This window comes from Rhinopithecus bieti, unplaced genomic scaffold (assembly GCF_001698545.2).
Source record: "Rhinopithecus bieti isolate Rb0 unplaced genomic scaffold, ASM169854v2 scaffold_12653, whole genome shotgun sequence".
Taxonomy (NCBI): domain Eukaryota; kingdom Metazoa; phylum Chordata; class Mammalia; order Primates; family Cercopithecidae; genus Rhinopithecus; species Rhinopithecus bieti.
Genome location: NW_016807437.1, coordinates 2,141,601 through 2,166,809, shown reverse-complemented (window position 1 = coordinate 2,166,809; position 25,209 = coordinate 2,141,601). Strand labels below are relative to the sequence as shown.

The 25,209-nt window shown below is 44.2% G+C and overlaps 1 protein-coding gene and 1 long non-coding RNA gene across 2 annotated transcripts in view; both read left to right on the top strand.

Annotated features, from left to right (window-relative positions):
• The window catches only part of AMOTL1 (angiomotin like 1), a 178,329-nt gene that overhangs the window by 26,395 nt on the left and 126,725 nt on the right, over window positions 1–25,209 (top strand). The window contains 1 exon segment of the mRNA XM_017882014.1: window positions 10,608–10,658. Coding sequence (XP_017737503.1) covers window positions 10,608–10,658 — 51 coding nt within the window.
• On the top strand, window positions 22,429–24,121 carry LOC108535748 (uncharacterized). Its single transcript, XR_001887316.1, has 4 exons — window positions 22,429–22,477; window positions 23,342–23,391; window positions 23,472–23,542; window positions 23,946–24,121. It is a non-coding gene; the product is annotated as an uncharacterized LOC108535748 (long non-coding RNA).

Below are 25,209 nucleotides of genomic sequence, written 5' to 3'. Positions count from 1 at the left end.
CTGTGGGAACCTATCTGATTATACAACTGCTTCTGGCACCACCACATCACTTCACCTTGCTTTCAGCACACCTATAGCATTTGATTCAATGGCCCTAGGCTTGTTACCAAAGTTCCTAAAGGCAGAGGAGAGAAAGTGTGGTTTTCCCACTGGTGCTTGGTGCTTTTGTAACCTAGCCGATAGAATCATCTATCAGAGAATTTTAGAACTGAAGGAAGCCTTAAGGATCATCGTAACAAAGGGGTGGCTAAAAACTGCACACTGTGACCATCTCCAAGCTCTGCCTTATCCCTCTATGTGTTTACCATGTCATCTATCTGCAATCTTTGGGGCAAGGCTGGAAAATAGGAAGGGAAACCAGACCTGTATCTAGGTTTGCCTAAAGGGGAAGCACTGCTCTTGGGTAAGTGTTGAGCTTCTGGTGCTGAGGGAAAAGCTTAGTTCTGGTAGGCAACAGATACCATAATAGCTGGTTCCAGTTCAGATAATCAGTCTATATCCTGCAAAGATGAAGACATCCAAGACAAAGTAGGGCAGTGTTGCAGTAAGTGGGTGAAGCACAGACAAAAGGAATCAATGTGGCTGAAATTTGGAAATCATTGTGGGCAGCTGATATTAGTGTGGTTCTCAGAGGCCTGGGTTGAGATCCAAGAAAGGTGCAGGTCCTCAGAGGACAGAGTCAGGTGCCAAAATGGGAACTGAGTGAGGTCTTGAAGTGGGATGAGGAAACTGACACTCAGAGATGAAGTGTACTGTGCCAGAGCTAAGTCAGAAATGGATGAATTATAGAAAAATATTTTAACCATTTATTAGGTATATAATACTGCCAGATGTTAACTAAGCCTTTTTTGTATAGATATAGACTATCTCAATTAATTCTCACAACAGCTCATGATTTCATGAATGAAAAAATTGAGCCTGAAGAGGCTGAGAAACTTGTAAACATCATTCTGCTCACAAATGGCAGAGTTGGAATTTCAACCGAGATCAGTCCAATCCTAGCTACCCTGAGCAGGGCCAGAAAATAAACAGTGCTGTTGTAACATGTGCATTCTCATCCAAGCCCACAGCAGGGCTCTCCCTTACAGCCATCTCAGCTCATGCATTGCCGAGGCCTTGACCCACCTACTTCAAAGCACCTTTCCTCGACATTCCATTTCCCCACCTCACCTCTCCCCACCACTGGCTAGTGCCAGCTATTCCATCTCTAAAGCTCAATATGGGCTGGTGGGGCTTGCATTTCTAGTGAGGAACCAGGGAAAGCCCGGGAGTGTCCAAACCTCAGGGTTTTGTTGTTGGCTTCCTGCAGTCCTCAGAGAATTTCATTATCTGCCAGGGAGGCTCTGTCATCCTGTTGAGTCATAGGCCTTGAGGCAGATCCACACAACATCTGCCCTTGTATTATCCTCGGAACATCTCAGGCTGCAATTGGGTAGGAAAGCTTCCAGGAAGCTGGCTGTGGAGAACCCAGGATGTTTGGGGGTGATAAGGAGTTTCTGAAGGAAAGTCCCTCTTCCACTCCTGCTTCTGACATTCCTAAAAATATTCCCAATGATCTGGGCCAGTGGGTTTTCAAACTCATTTTAAAGGTCTGGAGCACATTTTTTTTTTTTTTTTTTTTTTTTGAGACAGAGTCTCGCTCTGTCACCCAGGCTGGAGTGCTGTGGCCGGATCTCAGCTCACTGCAAGCTCCGCCTCCCGGGTTCAGGCCATTCTCCTGTCTCAGCCTCCCGAGTAGCTGGGACTACAGGCGCCGCCACGTCGCCCGGCTAGTTTTTTGTAGTTTTAGTAGAGACGGGGTTTCACCGTGTTAGCCAGGATGGTCTCGATCTCCTGACCTCGTGATCCGCCCGTCTCGGCCTCCCAAAGTGCTGGGATTACAGGCTTGAGCCACCGCGCCCGGCCTGGAGCACATTTTCTAAAAGAAATCACATGCAGCTCCTGACACATGAAACAAAAGGGAGACAGTGTTTGGCCACCGTCGTGTTTCTGACTGTTGCATTACAAGTTGATTGGGCTGTTCAGTCGCTAGCCACATCATGTATGTGGGGATTTGGCACGGAAGGGGAGTTCCTTCTCAGCAAATCTATAAAATATTTCTTCTTCCTCTTATAGATGTGCTCACTCAGCTGTTTGGGAATCCTGCTGTCATCCACGCTTCCCAGGGAACTCAACCTGCTTAAGCTCCTCTTTAGGGGAGAGGCAGGAAGTCTGGGAAACACGGCCTGGCAGCGTGGGCCAGGTGCGTCATAGAAATTCAGTGGTACTGTTCCCATTATGGTTATATAAACAGGAAGGAGCAGATTTCCTTTCTGAAGCCACTCAGGGTCAGGGAGAATTTTAACACTGGTCAAGGAGGAAGGAGGCAACTTTTCCTGACAGCAGTCTGTGTGCCAAGTATTGCCATGTACATGATTTCATTGTATTCAAACCCTTATTGAAATCTTGTGAAGTAGTTAGTCTTATCTCCATTTTGCAGATTAGAAAACTGAGTCTTGCAAAGGCAAATTAAGCTCAACTCAGGCAGCAAATGGCAGCAGAGCTCACATTCACTCAGGTCTTTGTACTCCAGAGCAGCATTCTATCCATTTCACTCCTGTCTGTCAGCTTCTAAGGGCAACATTACTCTGCATCTCCACCTTTCTGAGAAGTTTGATCCTTTTTGTCTATTTTTCTTGCATACTCTTTCTTTTTTTTTTTTTTTTAATTGAGACGGAGTCTCGCTCTGTCGCCCAGGCTGGAGTGCAGTGGCCAGATCTCAGCTCACTGCAAGCTCCGCCTCCCGGGTTTACGCCATTCTCCTGCCTCAGCCTCCCGAGTAGCTGGGACTACAGGCGCCTGCCACCTCGCCCGGCTTGTTTTTTTTTTTTTTTTTTTTTGTATTTTAGTAGAGACGGGGTTTCACCGTGTTAGCCAGGATGGTCTCGATCTTCTGACCTCGTGATCCACCTGTCTCGGCCTCCCAAAGTGCTGGGATTACAGGCTTGAGCCACCGCGCCCGGCCTTTTCTTGCATACTCTATAGTAAACAGATGCATATAATGGAATCCATTATCCGTGATCTCCTACTGGCACTTGTTTCAATTAGTTTCTTAAAGTCCATCATCTGTTTTAACTCTTGTTTTACAGAGGAGAGCACAGTCTAAGCAGACTAGGACACTTATTAAAGACTAGTGGCAAAAACAGGGCCAGGTCTCCTGCTTCTCCTTCCACCACCCACACTATGCTGACTGCTAAGGCAATAGCATCTTGGGAAAACCACTTTTCTGTGAAAGAAGAGAAGCCTCTGTGTGGTCCAAGAAGACTCTATTTGCAGCTCTGAAAGAAGAAATTCCCCCTCAGGCCTCTGCCTCAGATGCTGGGGTGGAAATATAAGATCATGGTCTCTGCATTTCCGCAGAAACTCACATTTATCCTACAGATGTTTTTTTTTAATAGTTTAGTCATAGATTTCAATTGCAGCAAGTGTTTTTGTCCTTAATCTTAACACTGGGTATTTTGTCTGATTTCACTCAATAGATCTGAGTGTAAGTCGAAGTGTATGATTTTCCTCTGCAGGGACCTTTTCTTGTATGTATTTTTGGAATCGTTCTTTATTCTGAATCATGTCCAAGTACACCTTCTAGCAGCTTCTTGGCTCAGGCAGGTTTTATTTCCTTTGATATGATATTGAGTGAAGATGCTTTTAAATCTGCATCTCTGGACTATACTTGGTAACAGGAATCTGGTGGGGAAGGCAGTGCAGGAGCAGGACAAATTTAATTTATTTATATATTTCCCAAAACACCTTCCTTTTGTTGGTCTCATCTCCTGCATTGATATTTGGAATTTTTAGAGGACATATTTAGCATTTTTACCAAAATGAATTCTTGGCTTCCTGTCAGAGTTAATTTCATTTTATCTCTTGGTTGTAGGCCTTGAGGCAGATCCACACAACATCTGTATTGTTTCTGCTTAGGATAATGAATTTTTTAGGTGAGATATGGTTAATTATTCTTCCTATGGCGCCCACTCCTTTCTTCTGGAAATTACGAAACAAAGCAGTTACCTGAAGACGGATTTTCATTTAAGGGAAATAAAACAACTGTGTTTTCTTTTTCCTTTTCATCAAGTCTTATAAAGAAGTGGAGTTGTGCTAAAAGGAAAAACTATTAAATCCTAGAGAACAACAAATGCCCATTGGGCCAATTCAGCCTGGAAGCTAATGCTTCAACCAATCAATTGCAAATTTCATTTTGATGAAACCTTACTTATGGGCATGTGTTTGTCCTTAGTTTCACCTGTTGGCTTGTCCTAGGAGGTGCAGATAAGAGACAAGGATAACAGAAGAGAGTCACGCTGAGCTCAGGCAGCCTTAGCCCCTCTTCCCTCTAAATCAGTCCTGCCCACACTCCCCTGGGAGAGGAGGGGAGGAGGAGCAGGTATTGCTTCCCCGCTGTGCTCTGCTGTTAACTAGCAGAGGGCGTCCAGGAGATAGAAGGCTACCTGCAGAGAAGATGATCAAAGGGCAATACCAGGAAGGAGAGGAAGGCAGAGAGATGACTCAGCTCAGCTCACTTCTTTCTGTCTTTCATGCTTGAAATTGGTGATTTCCTTGGGGGCTGGGGACGGGAAGGCCATACACACATCCTAGTGGGCCCTAACTACTGTCTTAACTTGTTATTATGGCATTTGTGCAGCTCTTTCTTGCAAAGAGAATTAATAGCACACTTTGGCGGGATAAAGTTTCTCCCCATGTGGCATTTAGCCCCTCAGCCATCTCTTGGAGGAAGAAGCATATCTGCGTGAGACTCCGTCTCTTTCTCTTCTGGACACGATCAAGTAGCTATGTAACCCCTGGGGGCCCCTAGAGTGAGAACAGCCCGTAAAGGCCCTCCTGTTGGCCGCTCCTCCAAGTAGATCCCACAGTCAAAGCAGACCCTGCCACCTCTGCAGCAGAGGCTGGGCAGGGGCTTGATGGCATTCCCAGACTGCTACAGGGCAGGTTCCTGGCTTACAGCTGGAGTCCCTGCACACTAAGCAGAATATCTGTGATGGGCATTGTACCCTAAAAAAGTATGTAGAGTGTGCTTTTAGCTCTAGAAATGCAGCTAAGATTACTTTTGATCCTGGTGTTATGTCCAATGTTACTATATAACCATACCTCATTTACTGAGGAACGAGGGAGATGATTGAGTTTTCCAGATAACTGAAGTATTATGTTACCCTTTAAACACTTAAATTTTGTTTAAGATTTTACTGTTTTCTAATGGTTGATAAGACTTTTCTTCTATGACTTTTTAATACTTTCTTGCCTTCCTAAACAGAAAATAGTCATACCCCAGCTTATGTTTGGGAGTGGAGAAAATTTCAGTTAGAAATTTTGCCTTTAATTTGGAATCCATAATAATAGTATCCAACTTGTTTAAACAATTCGTATATGCATTTGAATATGCCTTTAAAAACTCCTACTAGGACACATAAGAAGTTGTGGATGGTTTTTAGTTTGCAGATAGAGATTACGAGAGGACAGGAAAGCAGACTTTTATTTTTCAGTTTATACTCATCTATACCAAATGTTCTTTCCTTTACAGTAAACACATTTTGTTTATATTGTAAAAATAAAGTTAAAACATTTACAATAATATAAGGAAAGAAAGAACATTAGAGTTAGGAGTTGGGTTCCCAGGCCAGCTCCCAAAAGCCCATTCAATTCATGATATATCATGGCAATAGTAACAGTGACCAATAGACACCAGGCCCCTGAATAATCTATTTCTATGGTAAACTTCCTCTTGAGCGCCAGAAATATTTCCACCTTGTCATTTGCTCCCCACACGTCCCACCTCAAATATGCTTCCCTAGAAACAGAGGCAGGGACTCCCTCTTGCTGTCTGCTGGGACCATGGCAGCAGAAGGCCCACCTGTCACCTGGGACAAAAAGGAGAGCAGTCAGACATGCTCTAGCCCTCTATGCGGGAAGAAAATGAATGTATATTTATTTATGTATGTATTTTGAGACGAAATCTAGCTCTGTCACCCAGGCTAGAGTACAGTGGCACGATCTTGGCTCACTGCAACCTCTGCCTCCCGGGTTCAAGCGATTTTCGTGCTTCAGCCTCCTGAGTAGCTGGGATTACAGGCGCCTGCCACCACACCCAGCTAATTTTTGTGTTTTTAGTAGAGATGGAGTTTGACCATGTTGGCCAAGCTGCTCTTGAACTCCTGACCTCAGGTGATCCACCTGCCTCTGCCTCCCAAAGTTTGTGATTACAGGCATAAGCCACCGTACCCAGCCAGAAAATGAATATTTAGTATGTACCCACTGTGTGCTAGACACTGTGCCTGGTCTGTCTCATACCTTACCTATTTTGCTGTCCTAACAATCCAGTGAGGTGTGTATTGTTGTTAGGAAACTGAAAATGCCCCCCACCCAATAATTCACAGAGCTGAGATACAAATCTGTAAACTAGTGCACTGTTCATTATAACTCAGTGACACACCGGCAGAACCAGTTCTTTATAAGAGACCTATAAAAGTCAAGTGTGGGTAGGCACTTTGGACATTGCCCTGAGATTCAATAAGGTCTGTCATGGAATCCCTTATTAGAAGGGCACTGATCAGCGCTGGAAGCATGGTAAATTCCCAATAAAAGTTTGTTTTATTAATATGAAACATTATTGTTGGCTCTGTTCTACTTCCTAAGATAGAAAATTAGAATCATTTACTTTAGAGAATTTTCAACAGCAAATACTGAAACAAGAGAAACGTCTTCTCATTAACCCTCAGTTGATTAGGAAATTCAAATAACTAAGGTGCTGTAAGGATAGTTCCTAGTTTACAAGTCATCCATTAATGTGAACAAATTGAAGGCAAGTCCATTGTGAGAACAGTTTGGCAGGCTCCGGAACCTAATCACCCTGTGGAGCACTGGCAACATTTTCATAGGGGTAAACCGGTTGCCAGCTCCAAGTAACCAACTTTCAAGCCAATTCTTGGAACGCAAACTAAAAGTGGAGACAATGAACATTCCCCTAATGTAAACATACTCTGCGGTTAGTATCTTCTTTCAGTAACTCAAAATTGTTAAGGGATAAAAAGAGTCCATTTGTGTCAGCTGTAAAGCAGCATGGCATCCAATATTAACTAACATTTATTTGACTTTTACAGTGTGACACTGTCTCTCCTAGGGGCTCCAAGTGCATTAGTTTATTGCACTCTCACCACATTGGTATGCTAGCTATGATTATTATCTCCAAGTTTACACAAAGCTAAGACGGAAAGAAATGAAGTTACTAGTTAGTATTGGAACTGGTATCAGAACCCAGGTCTGGCTGATCCCAAGGCCCTCTATAGGCCACCTCTCTTGAGACACAAATGTTATTTGCTTCTTGATTCTATGGGAAACCAGAGGAGACTGATTCTGCAGACAGCCCATCTGAGCCCATCCACTCATAAGATCAGCAGGTCAAAACCTGCTGTTAGGACCTAGGATTGATCACTGGCATTGGCGATGGCAAAGCCATTCTTGACCTTGACAAGAGCTACTCTGGCAGAGTGAGGTAGAAACCTGTTTAAGCTGCTTGTAAGAGCAAAATGAAGAATGGGTGCTATCAGTGTAGATAATTATTTTAATGAATTCTGTTGTAAAGGGGAGCTGAGAATTGGAGTAATGGCTAGAGATATGTAGAGTCAAGAAAGGATTTTTAAAAAGACAAGATCATAGTAGTATGTCTGCATACTGATGGGAGTGATCAAGGACAGATTAAAATACTAATCCAGGTGGGAAGAGGGAAAAGCCACATGAATGGGATCCGATTCATACTGGAGGCCATAATGGCCTTAGATGATTCATCCATAGCAACAGGAGAGCAGGAGGGTAAATAAACAGGCAAATGCAGAGTGATTGCTGGGCTGCACTAGCTCCGTTTGATTTTAGTGGTCATGAATTGAAAATAAGACCAGACAGCATAATTTTGTGGGTTTTTTTTTGAGACAGAGTCTTGCTCTGTCACCCAGGCTGGACTGCAATGGCGTGATCTCAGCTCACTGCAACCTCTACCTCCTGGGTTCAAGCGATTCTCCTGCCTCAGCCTCCTGAGCAGCTGGGATTACAGGCATGTGCCACCACACTTGGCTAATTTTTGTATTTTTAGTAGAGATGGGTTTTCGCCATGTTGGCCAGACTGGTCTCAAACTCCTGACCTCAGGTGATCCGACCACCTCAGCCTCCCAAAGTGCTGGGAATATAGACGTGAGCCACTACACCCAGCCAATTTTGTGCTTCTTCAATCATGTTTAGCTGGGTGTAGATGGGAAGAAGGTGGAGTTATATTTTACTAGGGTTGTGTTTTCACCAGGTAAATAGCACGGTAAGAGAGCAGAACATAGATTTGAAGGTGTAAGTAAGACAGAAATAATAATGAAACTGGAAACTAAAGTCCATAAGGAAGGAAGGAGGGTCATGAGGAGAGTGAGGGGCAGAGAAAAGGTCATGGATAAGTAAATTATAGATGCTGGTGGGGTCAAGGACACATTGGATTAAAATAACAGAGGGGATGAGCTGGAAAGGTAGGAAAGTGGATTGCTTCACATTGATATTATGACAGCAGGGGGCTGGTGTGGTTGCAGCACATCAAGAAAGGGATGCAGAAGAGTTGAGAGATTAGAGTGTGACTAGGTAGATGGAGAAAAATAAGAATAATCACAGGAATGATACTGGGAAAAGTGACAGTGAATCAGATGCCATTATCTTCAAGAAATGAGGTGGAACAACCAGAGGATCCATAGATGGCTGAAATAAGTAGAGGAGGCAAGTAATGCAGCCTGTTATTTTCAAGGAAAGCCAGTTATGGGTCAGAGCAAGTCACTGAAAGAAACATTCAGAGAGGAGGCTGAGGACATATAGATTTTGCTAGTAATGAACCATGAGTTCCAGAGGACAAACGGGAGGATTCTAGGAGGTGGGAGGGGATGGAGTGATAAGTGCAAACCTTCACTCAAACATATTTAATTCCTGGATTTGGGAGCTCAGATTACAAGAAGCAGGAAAAAGAAGAGGTTGGAGAGATAGGCTCAGCAGCTCAAGAATGCTGCCTTGCTGGGGAAGGACAGCCCCGCCCCTGCTTCCCTGGGCTGGGTGAGCAATGCTGGCTGAAGGGGCTTTCTGTCCTTCATGGTGATTTGTAAACCAAAAGCTGACAGTGGAAAAGCCTGAGATGGCTGAGTGTTTACAGGATGAGAGCACACTGGCTCAGACTGGGGCCCTTAGGCTGCTGCAGCTGGTGCTCTGATCACTTTGAGTCAATAGAAGGCCCCCAGGAGGCTGCTCAGACTGTTGACCTTCCAATAGTCCTCCAAGGATGGAGAAAGGACAACCATTTCCGTACTTGCTCCTTCCTTCCCACTGACCCTGTTATGGGTCATCAGCTGCGGGGCTCTCTCTGGAGCACATCCCAAGTCCAGCACCTTTGCCCCCTTAATGCAGAGCAGTCACAGTCAGGCCTGGGGACTGGGGGGAGATACATAACACATCTGTCCAAGTTATCAGGCCACTGACTCAGAGAGGGAGGTTCTCACAGTGTTACATTAATTACTTTAGAATTTACAGCTCTCAGAGCATAATTATTGCTTTTACGTTCTGTATCTGAAAGTAGTCAATCTTTTACAGAGTAGGAGGAGCACTGCTCTTCTCTCCTCCCCGCCTTCTCCCTCACATACCCCTATCATAATGATGTCACGCATAAATTAACAACTTCTCAGCCTTGATTTCCCTACCTCTGCAATGGAGCTCATATTACTTTGCCCACTTGAGCCAGGTGATCTCTTGAAGAGTAGGAAATAATGTTGGACTGGAGTTGGAATTCTGGTTCCAACAGGAGGGGATTGGAGGGCATTTGGGGCTCCTCCTACCTTTCCGCAAGCTCTGAAAATCCTCCATCTCCTCAGGAGAAGCCACAGAACAAACGATTTCCCAAGCATCAGAGGAGGGCAGACATAACATAACAGAGCAGGGAATCGGGTTAGAACGGGTTATGCTCTGGTTTTTTGGAAAATGGGCAAACTGGGCGGGGACTAGGGAGGATTCCGTCAGCCGGGAGTTGGGCGGCCGCGCACGCCGCTGCGGAGCGTGACGGCCACGGTTACCTAGCAACGAGCGGGGATGCGCTGGGCGCCTGGGTGGGCGAGGGGTGCTCGCCGCCGCGCCGCGCGCCCTCGGGCCTCCCGGACCGCGGGAAAACTTTGCGGCTTTTCAGCGCTGGGGCGTCGGCGCCAGGCCCGGCAGACAGAGCAATGCGCCCCGCGGGCTGAGGGCAGAGGATGCGGCCGCGGCCCAGCACCCAGCCGGGGGAGCCGCGGGGTGGCACGCGGGGAAAGTTGGCGCGCGCCTGACCGCGCCTGGAAGCCGCGCGGTGCCCGGGCCGAGTTGCCCCCCAAGTTTCTGCGGCGATTTCTCACTCCCTGGGGATCCAGCGGTCCGAATCCCGCGGGGCCTCCGGCTCACAGATTCTGAGCGCTGGGAAAGAGAAGCCCGCGCTTTTCCCGGGGACCTGCGCTTGAGCTGATGCTTGGTGGGTTCGCCCTGGATGGTAGCGATTCGAGTTGTTTTCTGCTTTTCTTCTCCCCCAGACAGTGAGTTTGTGGAAGCCTCGCCCGCATCGTACAGCCCAGACGAGTTAGGTAAGTGTGCTCCTTTTGTCTTTTATTTCTTGGTCGCAATTCTGCCCAAGAACTGCGAGTTTGGGGGGCGTCCAGATGAACTCAGCTAGGGATGGGGGTGGGGTTGGGGGACGGAGGAAAAGGGTCAGGGGACACCTGCTGCCTTCGCGGCGGGAACCGGCCTTTCCTTGGCGCTGTGCTTTCGGGGTGGCGGGGCAAATGTCCAATTAGCCGTGCGTGTGTGTGTGTTCGCGCGCGCGCGTGTGCGTGTGTCTCTGTGCGCGCGTGTGTATGTGTGCGCGCGTGTGTGTGTCTGTCTGTGTCAGTGATGCTGCTCCGAGGAGCCTGGCACAGCAAACTTCCAGACCTGGGGCTTCTGTAACCTGCGCTCATCTTGCCGGAAGGATACAGCAGCGACTGGTTCTGTCTTGCCAAGTACCTGGCACGAGAAGGACGTCGTGTGGGCCGTCCTTACCCTGAATTTAATGAAGTCAGGGGCTGAAAACGGCGGTGTAATTATTAAACTGTAAGACCTGCTTCCCTCCCTGATTTCTATTCCTCAGTTAGCCTGTAGGTGTCTCGAGATAGGACATTCCATCCTCATGCCTGGCATGGTAAGTGGAGATTTGTGATGGGTGAACCGGGACACTATTGTCAAGAGATAGGCTGAAGAGAGAGTGAAAAGAAAGAAATGCGAATGGGCAATCTCTCTAACTCTTCCTGCCACCCATTCTTACTCGGTGGCTTAGTGGTTGGGTTCTTCTCTCTTTTTTTTTTCCTTCTGCTTTCAAGGTTAGTTTAGCTGCTACTGGTCTGGGCTATCAAGTCTCTCCTTACTGTTCTTTCATCACTAGCCTGAATATCTTGCCTTCCTAAGATGAAATGAAAGGATTTATTTTATGATATATGTTGACAGTAAAGGAGGAGGGGAACTGTCCACAAACAGTGGTTTAAATATGTTTATCCTCAGTAACACCCTCAACTGTGGCACCCTGTCCCTGGTCAGCCTCTTGTGCTGGGAAGAATGTCCTCATCAAGTCCCACAGGACCTGAAGCAAAATTCCACCTCAACCACGACTTTCATTCATTTCTAGGAGCCAAGCGCCCAAAATAGATATGGATCAAAGTTGGCATTCTGTGGCAGGGAGGAGTACCATGTTTTATTCAGAGGATGTATTTCTGACAAGTTGCGAGGCAATCACATCTCTATCAGTGGAATCGTAAACTAAATCCATGAGCAAAACTAGCTTTTAAGACATACTGTGGTGAATCATTTTATGAAATGAAAGTGACATCTAAACCATAGCTTTGCATGATGTGATTTATTAAGAGGGCAGGTACTTGATGATCTGCTCCACGCATGTATAATTGTAAGTTAATGGCACCAGCATTGACACTCCACAGTGCGACGAAGCCATTTGGTCCTCTTAAATCGTACACAAACATAAGCAGTGGTAGGATGAGCATTGCTTGCTCTGAGAAATCCGACTATGTTACTACTAAATTGTTTGCATTCACGGAATGATTTGTGCTGCAGGAAGGCCCAGGTATTTGACCCTTTTTCATCTCCGTATCTCCCTCTGGGACTTACAGACTGAACTGCTCCCATGAGGCACTGATAAATATGGGTATCCTTTCAAATTAGCAGTAGAAAATAAAAAGCAATATTTTTTTCTCTTCAGCTCCCCTATGGTAAAAACCCAGTTTCTCATGAGGAGATTGGAGTGTGTGTCTTAGTCCATTTGGGTTGTTATATCAAAAACAGATTGGGTAGTTTGTAAACAACAGAAATTATTTCTCACAAGTTCTGGAGGCTGGGAATTCCATGACCAAGAAACTGGCAGGTTCAGTGTCTGGTGAGGGTCGGCTTCTTGGTTCGTAGATGGCTATCTTCTCACTGTGTCCTCAACATGGCGGAAGAGGGCCAGGGAGCTCTTGCTGTCTTTTTTCTAAGGGCACTAATCCCTCCAGTGAGAGCTCCACCCTTATGAAACTAGTCACTTCCCAAAGGCCTCACCTCCAAATACCATCACATTGAGGATTAGGTTTCAACACATGAATTTTGAGGGATATAAACATTCAGTCTACAGTAGCATGATGAGAACCGTGGGGTTCCCTTCTGGGTTCTGGGCTTGCAGGGTGATAGAGAAAATAAAACAGAAGTCTGAGAGTTTGAGATCAAGGTTCTAGCTTTCACCCTGCTCCAGCTTCTTTAATAGACAGGTTAACTAGCCTCAGTTTCCTTATCTGCAAAAAGCAGGGGTTGTGCCTGGTGATCCCTGAGGTGTCTTCCAGTTCTATTCTCGCCTCTTAAAGTGCTGTGAGGGGCTGTAAGCCAAAGGAGGCCTATGGCCATTGGGTATTCGTTGTTTATATTCATGTGCCATGCTGTTTGGGTACATGGTGTCCCCAAGGGTTATTCTCTCCATGACAGAGCAGCTGTCTGAATCAGACTGCCTTGTTTTCATGCTATTCAGGTCAAAGACAGAGCTGCCATTTCTCCCTTGGAAAGAGTCGTGATGGTTTTTTGGTGCTTTTCTTAGAGACACAGCAGGAAAAATGCCTCTTACAGCAGTTGATGAGCTTGTCAAGCAGCCATTCTTTCTGGAGCACAGATGAGCACAGGTTCACTCCTGGCCAGAATATAAGAAAAGGCAGAGCAAAGTTAAAATAAAATTGTTTCTCTACTCACTTCTTTTTTGTTTTTGTGAGAGTCTCGCTCTGTCACCCAGGTGGGAGTGCAGTGGCATGATCTCAGCTCCCTGCAACCTCCATCTCCCGGGTTCAACCTATTCTCCTGCCTCAGCCTCCTGAGTAGCTGGGATTACAGGTGCCCGCCACCATGTCCAGCTAATGTTTGGAAATTTAGTAGAGACAGGGTTTTACCATGTTAGCTAGGCTGGTCTGGAACTCCTGACCTCAGGTGATCCGCCCCCCACCTCTGTTGGCCTCCCAAAGTGCTGGGATTACAGGCGTGAGCCACTGTGCCTGGCCTGTACTCACAATACTTCTGAAACCCAGTGTGTGGGTTTTCTACACCAAGTAATTCTTCAGTATTTTGCAGCCACCAACCAGATGTCCTACAATTTAATTAAATTTTACCAATACCCAGAGTTAGCACAGGCCCTGTAGGTTAAGGGCTCAGTCCTGCAAGACCACCTACCACTTCAGATATCAACTGTAAGTGGTGAGCCCGCGTATTACCCACACTTATGTCTAACTTGGCTACAAATCAGGGCTTCCTATAACCTCCTTTTGGTTTCTATAATTTACTTTAATAGCTGAGAGAACTCAAGGAAGCACTATACTTATGTTTACCAGGTTATCATAAAGGATATAAATGAACAGCTGGATGAGGAGATGCAAAGGGTGAAGTCTGGAAGAGTCCAAAGCACAGGAGCTTCTGTCCTTTTAGAATTGGGGTACACCACCCTCCTGGCACATGGATAGGTTCACTAACTCAGAAACTCTCCATACCCCCTCATTTAGGGTTTTTATGGATGTTCCATTAGGCATGATTGATTGAATCATTGGCCATGGGTGATTAACTCAATCCCCAGTCCCTTTCCCCTCCCCAGAGGTCAGGTGTGTGTGTGGCAGGGTGCGGGGAAAGGGGGAGGGGAAGTGGGAAGAGTAGGTGGGTGGGGCTGGAAATTCCAACCTTTTTTTTTTTTTCCCCTCAATGTAATTTTTTTTTAATGTATATCTGTAAGCACTATTTATTTCTGCACCTACAATGGTTCCTGGATTCTAAACAGTCATGGAGTTTAAGTTTGTAACATTGGTTTACTAACAGCTTTTCAGAGAGCAGATGAAATTTTTCACTCCATGAAATACCCATGTTCTATGAGTCAGCACATGTAAAGCACATGTAACAGAACCTGGTACAAAGTAAGTGCAAGATAAAATACACAATATTCTGTGAATCAGCACATGTAAAGTGCATGTAACAGAACCTGGTACAAAGTGAGTGCAAGATGAATGCTAGCTATTATATCTATGATATTAAAATGTGAAAAGATGACACCTTAGAATTGAAGAAATACAGCTTTTTAAATCAATATTATAAAGTTACTTTTAGTGTTGATTTGTTGAAATTTATTATCTTTATTCCAGGGAATGCTTTCCTTGGCTCTTGATCTTTGTTTTCCTTGACCCGCTAGCAAACTTTTGTTTTTATTATTATTATACTTTAATTTCTAGGGTACATGTGCACAACGTGCAGGTTTGTTACATAGGTATACATGTGCCATGTTGGTTTGCTGCACCCGTTAACTTGTTATTTACATTAGGTATTTCTCCTAATGCTATCCCTCCCCCATTCCCCAACCCCACGGCAGGCCCCGTTGTGTGATGTTCCCTGCCCTGTGTCCAAGTGTTCTCATTGAATTCCAACCTTTTAATAATATGGTTGGTTCTTCCCACAACCAGCCTCCATCCTGAAACTGTCTAAGGACTTTCAGCCACCAGTTATCTCATTAGCATAAACTCAGGTATGGTTGAAAGGTACTTGTTATGAATAAAAAAAAAAGATGCTCCTGTCACCTCTATCACTCAGGAAATTTCAAGGGTTTTAGGAGCTCTGTGCTGAGAACCAGAGATGAAAACCAAATATATATATATTTTTTATTATATTGTATCATCACAGAAGTCCTAAAATTTTAGTTTGAATTCTCTTGCAGTTTCCTGTGACGTTGGGCAGGTGATTAAACTGCTTCAAGCCTCAGTTATTTAATCAACTCAGTTGGGACCTTGTGTGGATATGGTAAATGGTGTATGTAAAGTCCGTGTATTGAATGTGCTTGGAATTCAGGAAGTGCTTTTATTTTATTGTTTCATTATTATTATTCATTTAAAACATACTTATTTCCCAAGATTGAAGGATGAAATAGCTTTTATCAGTTATCCCGCCTACTAATCAAACCATTTTTGTTTCTGGAAACCTCTACAACTTACCTAGTCCCCAAAAAGAGGTAGTCAGGAATGGTGATTAGGTCAGTGGAATTATTTAGTGATTTGTCCCTGGAGTGGCATGTGGAATGGTTTTCCATCTGAGGTTCTGGTGATAGTTCCACTACTTTTTTGCCTCGTGATTGGTAGTCCATTCCACCTCTGAATTTTTATATCAGTCTGTAAATGAATAAATATTGGCTCCTTGGGGGATTGATTCTCAGTGTTGCAGCAAGATCATGTAATAAAATTAAGACACAAAAAGGGGAAAGTTTAAAAGGCAGTAGAGAAAGGGGTGTATCTCTGGATAAATGCTGTATTGAAAGTGGCCATGATGAAGTGTCAAGAAATATGCTTTCTTTCTTGAGATAGTGGTACCATTTTCTGAGGAGGCAAAGCCCACACCTTTCCATAGCCTTTCTGTAGTTCCATCCATAGCTAGAAGTTACGGCCATCTGAGAGGGTTAGAAAGAATGTGTGGAGAGTTAGGATGAACCCAGATGTGACCATGTCTGCCGTGTGAATAGCCTTGACTGACTGTCTTCTACCTGGAGGATAGATACTTGGTTTGACATAGGAGGAACACCATAACCTGCATCACTCACACCCACTATGACATTCTAGTTTTATGGAACTATGGTGTGATCCTCTACATTCGGCTCAGTTTCCTCCACCTGCATGCTTCTCCTCCCCCTTCTCCCATTCTCCCCTGGCTTACTCCTATCCAGCCTTCAACACTAATCCCATGTGTCAGGTCCTCCTGGTGGTTTTCAATTTTGGCTGCACATCAGAATCAGGAGGAGCTTTTAGAAGTCCTGAGACCAGTTCCCAATCCTGAATGATTACATCTGAATCTCTGGGATGTGGACCAAGCATCAATGTTATTGTGTTTTTTGTTTGTTTGCTTGGTTTTAATCACGTCTCAAGTGATTTCAATATGCTGCTAAGATTGTGAACAACTGCGCTACACTGTAGCCACCTTATTCTTCTGTGTAAATCTAGCAGCCAGCACAGTGCCCAGCACAAGTTAATCTTCAGTAAATATTTGTTGAATGAGGGAGGGAGGGTGTCACCGCTGAGACACTTTATCTTTTCAGTTGTATATCTCTAAGACTGGCCTTTCTGCTTGTTGTAACAGTGCCTTGAGGACTGGATCCTTTCTCCTGTGACCTATATCTCCTGTGTTTATTCCGGGGGCTTATCCAGCTTATTTTTTATCTTTCTTAAAAATTGAAGTTTTAAAAGTCCAATTTTTAAACTTAAGTTTTCTAGTATAAAAGTAATATGTGCTTATTTTAGAAAATCTGGACATTAGAAAGAAGAGGTGCGGGAGCTCACTCTCACCACCCACAAGCAAACTGGTTCCTTGTTTTCTTAACCTTTCATAATTTGTTGCCCTTTGGGGTTGCTTGACCCTCTGGCATGCCTCAAGCTCAATTGCTGCTGTCTCTGCTCAGACCTGGTGAACTGGCCTATGAGTGCCAGGAGAGGAGTGTGTCATGAGAACAGCATTCTTGGGAGCCACCAGGGCTAACTGCCCTGAGGGCCAGTATGCAAGGATAAAGTGTTTTCTTGTGCTATTCTGGCCTTCCTCATTCAGGCAGGATGTATGCTGGGTCTTATTAGGACAAATGATGACATTTGTATAACTTCTTTAAAATAGTAACTTAAATATTTCCCAGTCTCCTCTTACCCCCTTGTACTCCAAAAATATGGAATGAGATTGCAGCTCTGAATCGTAGTGTTTATGCCTTAGTCAGGATAGGCTAAACCCCAGTGTCAGTGGCTTAACACAAGGAAGACTGCATTGCTTGCTTGTGCAGTGGTCCAGTGTGGAGTTGTCAGAGGGCTGTGCTTCATGTGTCGTTGAGGACCGCGGCTTCTTCCATTTCCTGGCTTCACCATCTTCTAGGGGCTCAGATTCTTTCACGGATGCTTTGCATCCATTTGTCAGGTAAGTGAATCAGGTGAGCAACAAAGAATGTTCACCCTTGATTGCCTCAGCCTGGAGGCAAAATACTCACTTCCCCTCATTTTTCAAGGGTAAGAACTAGTCCCACAGCCTCACCCAGATGGAATGGGGTGGGGTGGAAAATGTAGTCTAGTTATATGCCAGGAAAAAGAGGAGAACACACACATTGGTGATCACTAGCTGACTCTACCAGTGGTATTTCTCTTATTGCTCAAACCATTATGACTGAGCCTCATTAGGGCCATATGGGTGCTTGGTCTTGGTATTATTTAGGATATAGGTTGGGCTGCTATAACAAAGGCCAAAATGACAGTTACTTAACACAATATGTAAGCTTGTTTCTTTTTCACTTAGAGCATGAGCAGTCTAGTGCTGATCTGTGGCTTCAGGGTAAACTATATCCTCAAATATGATTTCCATGCAGTAGTTCAAGGTGACTGTTTCAGCTTCTACTATCACATCCACATTCTAGTCCGTAGACAAGGGAGAAGGAAAGTGGTGGGCACAACCTGAAAGCTGCACACATCTAATGGTGTTCACTTATATTCCATTGGCCTGAACTTTAGTCACATGGTTACCCATAGTTCCAAGAAAACTGGGAAAATTGGGTGGGGATAGGATGGAATCTATTATCAGAGAATAGCTGGGTAGGGTACAGGGAGAAAGAGGTGCTGGATGACTAAGCAATCTTCCTAACAAGTTATAGGAAGCACATCTTAGTGGTTAAGAGCATGGGTATCAAACCATACTGAGTGGTGAATTTTAGCTCCACTTCTTACTTGCTTTATGGCCATAGACAAGTTACTTAATCTTTATCTTCTTTTCCTGAACTTTAAAATCATGTACTATTTTCTGATGCTTTTCCGGACCCACTTACCATCCTTTATCACTCTTCTCTGTGCTCTGAAACACTTACCTTTTGGAATGCATCATGTGGATTTCTGTCAGATTTGACCAATAAGAGGCACTGGCAGGATATAGGAGTGTGGTGAGAAAGAGAACCCAGTGTACCTACTTCCTTCCCATCAGGCTGTGGGATAATATGGCTGTGTGATTCTACTGAAGGCTGCAGATCCTATAGAATGGCCCTCTCTTATAGCATCCTGTCTTGCTGGATTCTGATAACTTCCCCTTCCAGTTTATGGGTTGTATTAGGGTTCTCTAGAGAGACAGAACCAATAGGGTATATATATAGGTATAGTTGAGTGAGAGGGAATTTACTAGGGGAATATGCTGTTGTGATTATGGAGGACAAGAAGTCCTGTGACAAGCTGTCTGCAACCTGGGGAACCATGGAAGCCATGGTGAGGCTCAGTCCAAGTCTGAAATCCTCAGAACCATGGAACGTGATAATGTAACTCTCAGTCCAAGGCCAAAGGCCTGAGAGCCTGGGTAACCTCTGATGCAAGTACTGGAGTTCAAAAGCCAAACAACCTGGAGTTCTGATATCCAAGGGCAGAAGAAGAATGTCCCAGCTCTTGAAAAGACAACAAGGATTTGCCTCTCCTCAGCCCTTTTGGTTCCATCCAGGCCCCCAGCCAATTGGATGGTGCCTATCCACATTGAAGGCAGATCTTCCCCACTCAGTCTACCTACTCAAATGCCAGCCTCTTCTGAAAACACCCTCACAGACACACCCAGAAATAATGCATCATCATCTCTCTAGGTATCCCTGAATTCAGTCAAGTTGACACCTAAAACTAACCATCATAGGGATGGTAGCAGCGCCTCATAGTGACTAGCCCCAGGGTGCTTCATCATCATTTGCTGTTTTCCTTTAACCCTTTTGTAAATAGTTGCTTCATTAGACTGTCTTCAGTCACTCCTTTTGCATATACCATCTGTCTCCTGATAGGACCCTGACTGATACAATGGGGATAATAATAGTACTGACCGCAGCCCATGGTGGTGAGGATTAAATACATTATATGAGAAATGCCCAATTGTAGTACCATTAAATGTCTTTCTGTCCTTAGACAAATGCTCTGATACCTTCAAGTATGGTCAAAGCTTTCTGAAAGATTGGGCATATAAGTTAAATAATACTGTCACTTACCTCCTCTTCCCTACCCTGTTTCAGAAGGATGGGTCGAGATTCAAGACTTTTGAACAAATCTGTTCTAAGACAAATGTACCTTGCATGCAAAGTTTCCTCCCTCCCATTTATGTGGGGATGAATAAGGAGAAAGGAACCAGGCTGAATTCACCTAGTGTGTCAGGCACTTTATACATGTAACCATTGTACGCAGCTTACTGGCTTGGGTCGTGGTACCCCCAAATATAACAATTTCCAAGCATTTGCCTGCCTATCTTACTAAGAAATGAAGTCGTTTTAAAGGCTACCCTCCAGTTGTATGTCCAGAAATCCTTAGATGGTGCTTATTTGCATGCACAGAGTCAGTTCTGGCTGCTCTAGTCTTGTCAGGGGAGATGGGATTCAGAAACACCATATTGAGGCCAGTGAACACCATAATAACTGCTCCACGCCCTCTCTTCTCCAGTTGACACTGGCCGTTGCTGCTGCTGCACCTGCTCACACCAGAACTTGGAGGCTTGGCCTTCACTTGCTTGAGAGCCTGACTGGTTTCACAGGGTCCTACCCTCTCCTGGCTGCAGCGATGAGGATGCTACTCTCCTGTGCACATTCTGAGTGGGCCCCGGTCCTTCTGATTGCGACACAAGCCCACACCTATCCTAGGTTTTGGGGTTGGGTTGGCTACGCGTGCATAGCCCTGAGCCGACCTCCAACTGACAGGGGTGTCCCTACTCCCCACCTCACTCCCAGGATGTACCCTAGATCTCTCCACCCCTTAGAAGCCTATGTATCCTGCCATCCTTCTCCCCAAGTCCTGAACACAGCTTCTGAGAGCGTTAAACTTTTTCTCAGGATGATTGACAGTGGAAAATTCAATTCCCTTCACAGGAAGCCTCACCCTACCACAGGGGTGTGGTTTGGCCTCCTGTTCCAAAAAAACAATCACAGAATAGTTCAGCATTGTTACACTTCCCCAAATCTGAGTAACTCAGTCTTTTCCATGATTGATCTTGTTGGGCACATTAGTTTATTTCATCCTCAGAACAACTCAGTGAAGCAGATGGAATTATTTTCATTTTCTGAAGGAGGAAACAGAGGCTCAGAGAGGTTAAAGGATCTGCCCGGAGTCACTTGGTTAGAGGCAAAGATTAGATTCAACATATAATCTCCGGCTCCAGAGCCAGTTTCAGTTTTCTGGGAAGGAGAATGTACAAGTTGGTCTCCTCCTAGGGAGATTGTATTGGGAACTGAATAAAATATGTTAAAGTATCCAGCACAGGGACAGGCAGTACAATACATGGACATTCAGTACGTATTTCTTGAACAAAATGACTGGTAGGCATTCAAAACTATATATATATTTTATTTTTTTAGACCACCAGATAATGATCAGTATTATCTGAATATTGATCTGAAACAACAACCATAAAAACTCCTCTTCGCTTCCTTCATTTATTTCTTGCCCTTTCTGCCCTTTCCCTCCATTCACTCCTATGTATTGCAGCACAGAGTCCCTGGGACACGAAATCTCCTCTGGTTTCCCAATAGTGTTGATACTAAAAGAAACGAAACTTTTGCAGCAGCACAATTTGGGCAAGGTAGTAGAAGCCTAAGGAGAATACAAAAGCACGGTTCAGGGCAGGTGGACTCAAACTTGGATGTAAAATTGATCACTACTCCCCTAATATTGGTTTGCAAAGTGATATTACACATTGGTCAGGAAGTGAGTTTTATTTCAGGGTATTCTAGTTGGGGTCAGGAAGTGAGTTTTATTTCAGGGTATTCTAGTTGGGAGAGAGAATGGAGTAGGAAGGGGGAGAATGACAATAAATTCCGAAGATAAATGGTTATCTGCTTTGGCAAAAAAAAAAAAAAAAAAAAAAAAAACAAGGAAAGCGATCTGGAGTAATGGGATAAAACATACACATGCTCACATGCATTCACACAGCACACACACGCACACACAAACACGCACACACACACACGCAGGAAAATGGGAAGGGCATTTTCCCTGCCAAAGAGATGTTTCTACTAGAAATAAATGAAACTGTGGTCATTCATTCCTGAAAATTAAACACAAGCCTGACTCCCCAGAAACGATATTTCATCAGTTGTTAAGCACTAAGGGAGTCTAAAGAGTGTATAAATTACTAGTGTGATTTGTTCAAGGATACCACGATTATGGTTTCTGGGGCACGTTCTTGCTGGATGATCATTCTGGAATTTATCCTGTTTGTTTTTTTTTACTCTCACACTCCTCAAATCAGTTTTGCCCAGTGTGGACACATTAAATTAATTTGATATTCATGGTTTGCTCTCTCTCTCTCCTGCTCACCCCCTCTCCTTTCCAGTTTCTCTCCTTTTCTCACTCTCTTCTTTCCCTCCTCCATCTGTGCCTTTGTTTCCCTAAGTCAGTTGCACCCTCCTCAGCCCCCACTCGCCTCTTCTTGCTCCCTCTTCCTTTTTCCATCTTAGATTGGAATATGGACAGAAAAGGCAGTGCTTGCCTTCCTAGGGCTCTTTGCCAGAAAATGGAACAGGTCAGATTATAAAAAGGGATAAAAAAAGGATGTTCCTTGGCAAAATGAGGGAAACATGTTCAGGAATGGTTTGCTATCTCTTGCTGTCTGCTGCCTGCTGAAATACACTCCTTACAGGACCGCTGCATATGAACATTTATCCCCATGGCACATATGTGTGGTTATGTTAATGTCAAATATGTATAAACATTTATTTCTGCTTAATTCTCTCCCCTGTGACCTTTGTACCCCCAAATCTAGAGTGGACAAGATTACTGACCACCTGGTGGTAAGACTTATTAATCTTTTCTCAGGGATTTTTTAGAAGATTACTGGGAAGAGTGGACACTGAGACTGCTTTCAGGTTACTGTCTAACAGTAAATAGCTTTTGGAAACTTTAGGTTCTTAAGAAAACACAGAAGGGACCTGTGGGTACAAAACCTGGTCTGGAATGAATCCTGTGGAAAATACAGGGTTTGGGGCTGGTGGAGTGGGGTACGATAGTCTACTGCTGGGATCTGTAAACCTGCCAGGGCTCCTTTGTCTATCTCCCAAGGGTTTGCTGTTTACTGTCTGTTGACCATGAATAAATGTCCATTATTTTTGCTCTTGTGGTTGGTCAGCCAGAGAGTTAGACTTTAGGCTCCTTTTATAAAAATATTTACCTGTTAGCTCTAAAAATCATTTTCCCTCAAATTCAAGTGGGGACTCCAGACTGAATATTTGCTGTGAACTAAGGAGTGTGGCAGGCAGTTGTATGTCACTGTCTGGCTGTGGTGGGGGTTAACTTCAGGTGAACACCTGATGCCTCCCCCTCCACTGGTTCCCCTCCTGTCTTGTAGACGGGTGATTAGGATCAAAAGAATTAGCACATTTAAAGCATTTAGAATAGTGCCTGAAAATGACTAGCATCTAATAAATATTACTCTCATTCTACTGCTTTCCTGGTGGTTTTTTTTTTTTTTCCTGTCTTCCCCTCCTCGCCTTGTCACTCTCAAGTACGGCTTCTTTCCCTGAAGTCCATTTTGTTTCTCCTTTCTTAATTCACTTGCTGACATTGAAAAAAGATGGAAAAAAGAACTAAATTACAAATGACTTTATTAAATGTATTATAATAAAAAGAGCTAATATTTATTGAGTGCTTTTCATGTGTTAGATTATAACATTATGTCAATCATCTTAAAACAATCCTGTAAGACAGGTACTATTATTTCCCTTATCTTACAGATGGAGAACTGAAGCTAAGACAAGTTAAATAAGTTGCCAAATCACACCTGGTAAGTGATAGGGCCAGGGCTTAAACCCAGCCCTGTTCTTCTCTATTGCTAGGATTCCTAACCACCATCTTCAATTCCAGAGCAAGTCACTAGAACCCAGCCTCCTGATTCTCAATAACAGATTCTTGGCAGAGCCCTAATTTGCAACTAGGTATGTTTGACTACAAAACCTTAGCTTGACCCACTCACAACACTGCCTACAACTTGCCACACACTGAAAGCTAGGCTCAGGCACACGAGGGTGAGTGAGACATAGTCCTTCCCTCAAAGAACTGGTAACTTAATTGGGAAGAAAGATCTATTAACAGAAACATTTACAACGTGGAGTTCTAGCTCCTTCAGGCCAACGAGCACTTATTGGCTACGTGACCTTGGGCAAGTTATCTAACCCCTGTGGACTTCAATTTCCTCATCTGTGATATGGGAAAGTAAATATCTACTTCATAGGGTTATTGGAAGGGGTAAAATGAGATAATATATGTAGAATGCCTAGCACATATTTGACACTCTATGAGCAATTGCAATTATTGTTGTTATTATATGGTGACTGCAAGGGAGACATGGGACCCCAGAGAAGAGGAACCTGACTCAGTCATGGAGGTCAAGGAGAGGCCAGGCCGGCTTTCCGGATGAGATCCATCCATCACAGTGTGACCTGAACGGGATCATGTATGCCTCAGAACAGTTGGCGGCAGCCATTGTGAGCTCTTCCTCTGGGGTCCCTGCAACCAAATGCTGAATAATAAAGTGCAGAAGAATGAAGCTGAATCTTGTCTCTCATACAAACTCAGATTTAGCATGGGAACGCTGCAAAGTGGGACTGTAACTTTGTTATCTCCTTCCTCAAATACTGTCCACACCCTTATGCCTCACAGTGTCCCTTTCTTACTCTTAAAAAGTCCTTAAATTTGGCTCTGTACTATTCAGTGGGACAAAGCTGTTACACCATGCTCACTTGCATTTCACTCCTTTTTCTGTCCTTACCAGTATTGCTTTTTACTACTATCAGCTTCTTATAGCTGACATTCCACACTGTTTATCAAATGAGAGACTAAAGGCTCCTCTAAAGTAATTTTAGGGATATAACCTAGTGTAGGTAGGCCGGTATTTGCCAGACTTAGGAAATAAAACACAGGAGACCCAGTTAAATTTGAATTTCAGATAAACAGTGAATAATTTTTTTAGTATGAATATGTCCACTGCAATATTTTGGACATATAATATGAAAATATTTTGTTGTTTATCTTCAGATAAGCAGATAATTTCAATTCAGATCCAAATTGTGTTTCATCTGGCAGCCCTAGGTGTAGGAGCAGTATCTGGGGATGCTCTGCCCTTTGCATTGGATTTTGGCTTGCTCTTCGTAGGTGTAATGAATGGTGACCCAGTTCCATGTCACCAGGTATTCAGTTGCCACTTGACTCCACTTGCTCTTAGTAGGTGTGATAAATGATGACTCAGTTCCATGTTGCCAGGTATTCAGTTGCCACTTGATTCCATTTAGGTGCTTACATCAATGAGACTTGATTGCTGCTATGCATATTATTTTATCACCTCAGTTAGAAAATGGATGCTTGAAATTAACCCTTCCTACAGTAGAAATCCTAAACAACTTCAGGGATTTGATGCTCCACTGTGCACAATATATAAACACGGAAGACTGCCTGCTCCTGGACTGGTTATTTGGCTTCTGGGCTCTGAATGTTAAGGTTTCGATCTTCTTCTATTCTTTCTTTTAGCAGAAGCTCATGTCTGATTGACCCCATTTTGGAGAGTCAGAGCATCTTAGTGTCCTCATTGGAGGGAACACCCAATGCC